At 42.4% G+C, this 8,092-nt stretch overlaps 1 protein-coding gene across 1 annotated transcript in view; it reads left to right on the top strand.

Annotated features, from left to right (window-relative positions):
* Positions 1 to 8,092, top strand: part of LOC118415598 (methionine aminopeptidase 2-like) — a 22,039-nt gene continuing 13,947 nt past the window's right edge. The window contains exons 1-6 of the mRNA XM_035820300.1: positions 1 to 187; positions 1,392 to 1,520; positions 2,056 to 2,118; positions 2,590 to 2,755; positions 3,619 to 3,780; positions 4,370 to 4,551. Of these exons, the coding sequence (XP_035676193.1) occupies positions 43 to 187; positions 1,392 to 1,520; positions 2,056 to 2,118; positions 2,590 to 2,755; positions 3,619 to 3,780; positions 4,370 to 4,551 (847 nt within the window). The 5' untranslated portion in view covers positions 1 to 42. The remainder of the gene's footprint in view (positions 188 to 1,391; positions 1,521 to 2,055; positions 2,119 to 2,589; positions 2,756 to 3,618; positions 3,781 to 4,369; positions 4,552 to 8,092) is intronic.

Here is an 8,092-nt window from a genome sequence, read left to right as displayed (position 1 = left end):
TGTAGACCGTGACAGTGTGTCCCTCATCACGCCATTTTCAACATGGCGGCCGTCCACACCGAGCTGGAGTTGGGGGAGGAAAAGTGCGATCCCCCTCGCCAAGACGGACCCGAAGAAGACGGGAAGGAGGTCGGAGAGACCGAAGGAGAGAAGAAGAAAAAGAAGAAGAAGAAAAAGAAGAAAGGAGGTACGTGGGTATCAAATTACGGGACCAAAACGCACGTGGTTTTCTGGCTGCTCCCAGATGCGTATGTTCATCATGTCTTGTAAAAACATGTCATTCGATAAATCTTACAAATTTACTGATTTTTAGTTCATTCTCTTTTCAGTCTGTGGTTGTAGTATTCATATTATAATATTAGTCCAACGTCGTGTTCTTAGTTTCAATCTATAAGCCTCGACTTAAGATTCAAGTCAGGTATTTGGAACTGCGCCACTTCTGCGATTTCATGTCTTCAAAATAAATCGAATCGTCTCACAGAGTATTTGACAACAAGATCTTGGTTCCCACAATGTCTTTTAGGCTAGACTGAAAACAAACAACAGTGGGAATCGATCGTAGATCAGTGGCTTCGGAGGAAGTCCCAAAAAACAAGTATCTAGTCTGCCCCCCTCCCCCTTCCCAACCAATATTACACAAGTATGCTAAGTATAGCCAAAGGGGTGTGCTCAATAATATCATTCTTTTAGGTTGGCAGTCTTAATAGGTTACCTGGCCAATAAGATCAACTTTCACAAATGTGAAAGTTACTTTATACATCATACAGCTGTAATGTCAGCTGTCATCTCATTAATCTGTAACAGTGGTGTTCAAGTTCCGCCAACCGTCCTTGCCCAACAGCTCTGACTCTGAGCTTTTGTGGCAACAGCGATAGAGGTCATGATTTGTAATCCGCCCCCCCTGGGTTTGATTCCGGTTGTCGGCATGTTTGTTTCTTTCTGTTCTTACTCGCCCCTCTTAATTTCTACATTTCCTTCCTTGCTACTTCATAAGTTGGTAACTCTTTGTATCTTTGTTTGAGGGCCACATGTTATGTACCCTGGTATCCAGAGAACAGCGCTCGCGGCTACGGTTCTTTCCCGGGCCACTAGCAACATAGCCCCGTAAACCGACTTTAGCCGGCCCGGGGAGATATGCCTCACACAGTATGCGTGAAGGCGTAAACTCCCTTAGCCGGCTAAGTTGTACTCTGATATCCAGGGTACATGTTATGTGCAACTGAAAAACAAGAGGCGAGTAGAAACAGTCTCCTGGCTCCCAGGATTTGAACCCATGCCGAAGCCAGTATGCCAGCTCAGAGTCAGACCTTTAGGCATAGTCATTTTGGTAGCACTTGAACCCCACTGTTTGTTACACAACTCTCAAACAAATGTAATCATGACTCCTACAGGAAGCCCGACCCAGCAGGAGGGGGGAGATGCACCTGCAGATGGTGTGGAACAGGTGACAGAACAGCTGGCAGCTGCACAGGTGCAGAACGGACCCAAGACTGGGGAGGAAGACGGGGAGGAGGCTGACGGTTTGTTTTCTTATCAACTATGTTTATTCATGTTTGTCTTCAATATCACTTGAGTCTCACCCTGTATGTTGAGTTGAGTTTATTATGTTTATTTATGTGCCCTCTAGCTTCAAATGGAGCTACTTCCAGGGCTCACAACAATAAAAAGCACAGATACAAATACGTTAAACAGAAACAATAGCATACAAATACAGATAAGACTTACATTATAGCTCCCTAGTATATTAATTGAATTATGTAATTATTTGTGCAGTTACTTTTCTGCAAAGTATGAGTACAGTACCCTTCATTTTAGATGGTGAGATAAACTAAAAGCCACAAGTGTGTATGGCGAGCTTCAGGTGTTAGCATCAGATCTCAAACCTGTGCATGTACAATGAAGCCAACACACTTATCAAGACGAGTAGGGACCAGGTGCGCTTGGCTGAAAACTTGGCTGACATGCAGTGAAGCTGCAAATTGGACTACTGCCTTGATGACAAAACACTATCTTGAAACAGCTGTTGACAATGTTCTGGTTGTCTCCCTACCCCAGATGGGGAGGAGATAGCAGGAGGGGAGGGGAAGAAGAAGAAAAGACGCAGGAAGAAGAAGGGAGGTGAGGCATGGCTAAGATAACTTTACTCAGAAATGTAGTGTATTCAATGTTCTCTTTGCATTCAGGAGGTCACAGGTTCAAATCCCAACTAGGTACTAGTACTACTAGTACTACTAGTACTAGTAGTGCCAAAGACTGTCATTAACAGTAAAGACTGCGTTATGTCCTTTGCGATCAGCACTTGCTAGTATGGAGTTAAATACCAGTTGACTAGCCTACTACTGTAGTGGCATGTGTGGTCCGGGGGCTATGGAGATGGTGATGGGCACTACCCTTCACACCATGTGGAAAGGATGTTATCTTGTACATGTAGCTGTCTTGGTATTAAAAAAAGAATAAGTGACACTGTGAGATCAGGTTTTCTACCCTACCTATACATTGATATGTAAAGGAGAGGAGACAAATTTTAGATAGTCCAAAACTTTATTTCAGCTATCACATTTTTGAGACTGAAAGTTGTTCCCCCTCCAGGCCAGGGTGGTGAGCAGGGAGGTACCACTCCAGCAGAGGGAGGGGCAGCCCCTAAAGGTTCCTCCAAACAGACAGACCCTCCCACCATTCCTGTCTCCCAGCTCTTCCCAGATGGACAGTTCCCCGTGGGACAGATAATGGAATATCCCGAGGTTTCTGTGGACGGGTAAGTTTAACGTCGATACAGTGATGTTTGCGGTATTCCACAAATTTGATTTTATCTTGAGCTATCATAGAATGGAACTTGCTGGCACCTAGTTCTACAAGATAATTCACATTACATAGTTCTGAGGAGGTGTTTTGGCTGGATTTGCAAAGTTATAGGTGTGACATGTCATTCAGTGTAACATGACCAGATGCTGCCACGTTGGGTGCCTGCGAAGCTGGTATGTTTTGCCAAAAAGCAGTGTAATGATAATGTAAATCATACATACAGATACGGACAGATATATATATCATTCACCCAGAGGGGAGACCTGGCGCATCCTTGTCATGTATGTTTTGTCAGCTAATGAAAGGGTATGTCACCTCGTAAGGGGCGGTATAACCCTGACAGTGCGCAAGCACGTCTACTGATGACAATTACAGATTACACCACCAAGATATTACCCCACCATCTCCCATACTTCCTCCAAGTGCCCTTACACCACATCTTAAGTATAATGGTGTTATGAAGAATGTCTTGAACATCTCAGGCCAAGCTCAGACTATTGGTTGGTTTATCAAAATTGAGCTCTGAGAAAGACATCAGCTATGAAAAATGCCCCAAGTCTAAAAGCTACCTTGGCTTCTTTCCAGATGAACATGACCACAATGACAGCCAAGAAACTTTTTAAGGAACAACGCAATTGAGGACAGATTGTATAACAGCCTGTACAAACCTTAAACAAGTTTTAGGAATGTCTACAGATGAAAAAATCATGTTATTGTGGTCGAAATTTCTGTGCAAACATACTCGATATTTATACAAAACACCAGGTGTAATTAGATTTTGGCTTCTAGTAATAACAAAGTTATTTTTATGTCTAGTCGCTCAGCAAAAGATCGAACAACAGACAGCGAGAAGAAGGCCCTGGACCGCTCCCAGCTGGACCTGTACAACGAGATTCGTGAGGCAGCAGAGGCGCACAGACAGGTCCGCTCACATGTCCAGTCCTTCATCAAACCTGGCCTCACCATGATCGACATATGGTGAGTTGGATCTGCTACTGTAAATGGATTTGTGAAGTTCTTAGGAATTTCCTTTTGTAGTATAGACAAAGAGGAGTGTTTACAGTAGTGATTTTATTATAAGACATAGCAAACACAGAACCTCCATTTGACATCCTATCCATGGCATGGCCCTACAGTAACGAAATGTAAACCTAAATGTAACATCGGGTACAGGCACAGAGGTTTAGAATAGGTATGGACGGTGTTAGCATTCGCAAGGCAGCAGAGGTGCACAGACAGGTCCATTGATGGATTTATTAGAACTTCAGTCATGTAATCTGTATCTAATCGGTTTGAAGCGCGGTCTGGCGTTCCCGACTGGCTGCTATGATCTCAGTAAAAAGCAGCCAACGGGCAGTTTTTCATAAATAAACAAACAAACAAATAACATTTCCCTTGCCCACAGCCAGAGGCTAGAAGATGCGTCCAGAAAGTTGATAAACGAGGACGGTCTGAAGCGGGGTCTAGCATTCACGACCGGCTGCTTGCTGAACCACTGCGCCGCCCACTACATGTTTCTAATAAACCTCAAACTAACAATATATATTATTCCATCCCTTACCCACAGCCAGAGGCTAGAAGATGCATCCAGAAAGTTGATAAACGAGGACGGTCTGAAGCGCGGTCTGGCGTTCCCGACCGGCTGCTCCCTGAACCACTGCGCCGCCCACTACACCCCCAATGCCGGGGACGACACCGTGCTGGGGTACGACGACGTGTGCAAGATAGACTTCGGCACGCACGTGAACGGTAAGTGTGGGAATAGGAATGTTTGTTTTGCATACCCGGTATACAGCCTTATTGTGTAACATACCAGGTTTGTACTGAAGAGTACAAGTTGCGTATCTGGACAAATTTATTTGATCCTCTCACATCGGGAAGGTCCCCTACTCTTTTCAATAAGTGCAGTGCGTTCTTTAGCGTGCTCGAGATGTGGCTCTCCTCAAACACGGGACCTCCATTTAATGTCCTTTCTGAGGGACGGCCCTAACGGAAGCTAGATACTCATTTTCACCTGGGTGAAGTGAGGAAAGCCGTGTAAAGTGCCTTTCCTAAGTTCACAAGATTGGTGAAATGGCAGGATCACCTTTTCAACCCAGAGACCAGACTAGTTTGATCCACTCACACTGTACTGTGATTGACCCTTACTCTTTTCTATAAGTGTGGCAGATTCTTAAAGATTACTGTACATCCGTGTGTGGCTCTCCCCAAACACAGGACCTCCATTTGAGATCCTGTCCAAAGGACAGCAACCATTTTTACATAAAGGAGGGGGCCCGAGAGAGACTGTCTACTCCACACTTTCTTGAAGACTTCTTTTCAGTTTATTTTCCACCCATGCAGGCACTTAAGCAGCTGCATGGGTGTCCAAAAAATGAAACAATAACCATTTTGATGTGAGGAGTTACTTGATACATCCAGCCTCTTGGGCCTCTTTGTATTTCCAGTTATTTGTGGTTTTATAACAACCATCATAACATCATAGTGCAGTTTTCTAATCTCTGTAATTTAGTGGCAGTAATTTTCTTGTTTCAGTCCTTTAAAGTGGTCGGTACTTGAGTATGCAAACCAAAGAAGCCAAATTGTCAGACTCAATATGAATATTTTTGTGTATCTTGAAATAATGCAAAAATTATGTTAATGAGGTGGTTGATATCAACTTGATGTCATAGCCACCCACCATTCTGATTGGTTGAACCTGAATATGCATTACTATTAAATTTGCTGTGTTTAACTATTGTATCAATATTATGTGGCTGTAGGTACACAAATGTAGCTTCTGTTGCAGCTTTCGAACAGCTGTTTTTTTTTGGGGGGGGGGCATTGGTTAATTCTCATGGTGACCTTCTCCAAAAAATCTTGATGCTAGATATACCCAAAAAATGTATTATAAAAGGTGTTTTCTACAATGCAGTGTGTTATTTATATGTATATAAAACAGTAGCTTCATTTTGGTAGTTTCCTTGAAGATGTGTACAGCTGTAGTTATTACTGCTTGTGTAGTGCCATAGCCTTCATTTTATTCAGGTATTCACATTTGTGGAAGGATTGACATAACAGGTGACTATCACCTTTTCAAGAAATCAACCTGGATACCAGATTGTCATGTTTGACCCACTCACACCGGGAAGGTCCCTACTCTTTTTGATAAGTGTCAACATGCTTGAGGTGATTTAAAAGCTTGCAGCAGTGCATGTGGCACTCCCCAACACAGGACCGCCCTATCCACGGGATGGCCCTAACGTGAGTAACGGACTGTGTACCTTAATGTAACATCAGGTACATGCACAGAGGTTTAGAGTAGGTGTGGACCTGTACTTGCACCCGAACCATTTTTACATGAAGAAGGGTGCATTAGACTGAGCAAGGAGTGAGAGAGACTGTCCACACTTTCTTGAACACTTCTTTTCAGTTCGTTTTCCACCCATGCAGGCACTTAGGCAGATGGGTGTCCAAAAATCAAACAACAAGTTACAACCTTTTTGATGTGAGGAGTTGCTTGATGCATCCAGCTTCTTGAACCTCTTTGTATTTCCAGTTATTTGTGGTTTTATATTAACCATCATAACATCATAGTGCAGTTTCTCATCTCTGTAATTTAGTGACAGTAATTTTCTTGTTTCAGTCGTTCAAAGTGGTCAATACTTGAGCATGCAAACCAAAGCAGCCAAATTGTCCAACTCGATATGAATATTTTTGTGTATCTTGAAATAGTGCATAAATTATGTTAATGATGTGGTTGTCTTGTGGTGTCCAAAAAATGCACATATTGAATCTGTACTCGCCAAAGTCAGAATTAGATTCCTACATTATAAACCCATTTGGATCTCCAATATTTGTGGTTTTATACTGTTTGTCATAACATCATCGTGCAGTTTCAAATTAAGTCCCAAAGTCTCTTACATTGTCTGTTAATTAATTGTTTTCTTGTTTTTAGACCTACAAAAGTGTGGAAATACTTTAATTCTTATGTTGACCTTCTCCAAAAAATCTTGACAATACATAAAAGGTGTTTTCTACATTGCAGTCTACATTGCATTGTGTTATGTATATGTAAAAGTATCTTCATTTTGGCAGTTTCCATGAAATCATAACACCAATTTGTGTAACATCCATTGGCATAATACCGGTCGGTTTACTGCAATTTCTCAAGCAATGCTAATTTGGCAAATGATCAACGCATCATTTTCTCCAGTTACATGTTGCTGTTACAGCTTACCTTTGCCACTTCTTCTGTGTAAATTATTTTGTCTCTCTGGTCCTGCTAAAAACATAATATCGTAATTGGAACACACCGCGGAATTGCACGGAGAACGGGCGCGTGGTTGGAAGGGGGTGCACTATACCGGTCGAACGAAACACGGCACAATTAACTGCCGCTATGTACCTTTATTCATCCTCTGTTGTTCCTTTCTTTCCTGTTAGTAGTTGCACAAAACAAAAATCTGCATGAGCATACAAAAAGTCATGAGAAAATGGGCGTATACTGACAAGAATTTTCATTTAATTTTGGTCCGTCACAACCGCTATGACGTACAACTTTACTGCTGGCCGTAGCATTAAAAATGGCGGGAAAATGGCGGCGTACGTTCAATTTGACCCATTCAGCCGTAGATCCGGCTATTATGCAACGGTTCCTCACACTTTTACACGAGTTGTAGGTCACCAAAAGAAATTCAAGATTGCTGTTGAATCATGCTCGTCTTGTGCCGTGAGCACATGTGATTATTATCTACAAATCTGGCGATGAACGTGACAATGTGTTTGTCCCACGACGAGCTCGCCTGCCCCGAAAATGACCTGAAAACTTTTGGCCTTGTTGTCTTCGAATGCATTGTTATCGATGCTTTGTAAATTATGTATTGGACACCTAGATGTCTGAAGTGTGCATACCTCAGAAATAACTATTGTTGCATTTGTAGATCTCTTTAAGTTCCACTATTTTTAATCGACCGGTATAAGGCTTATGACCGGTATTATGCCAATGCATGTTACAGCTGTAGTAATTACTGCTTTTGTAGCACTTCATTTTATTCAAGTATTCACCCATTTGTTGCTGCTGCTGACACTTGTGCCAGTGCATGCATCAGGGTGTCCAAAAAAATTGTTACGTTCGGAATTACAATTGCGTTTAATCCTACTAATCATCAATACCGTGTCTGTACTGTAGTTCCACCATTTGTGGGTTTTGGTTCATCATTGTAATAACATTTCCTAAGTGTAGTAAGCTAGTGGCAGTGACTTTCTTATGTGTAGTCCTCCAAAGTCAGCGCATAATCTAACAAACCAG

This window comes from Branchiostoma floridae, chromosome 5, assembly GCF_000003815.2.
Source record: "Branchiostoma floridae strain S238N-H82 chromosome 5, Bfl_VNyyK, whole genome shotgun sequence".
NCBI lineage: Eukaryota > Metazoa > Chordata > Leptocardii > Amphioxiformes > Branchiostomatidae > Branchiostoma > Branchiostoma floridae.
This window is presented reverse-complemented; position numbering and strand designations above follow the sequence as displayed.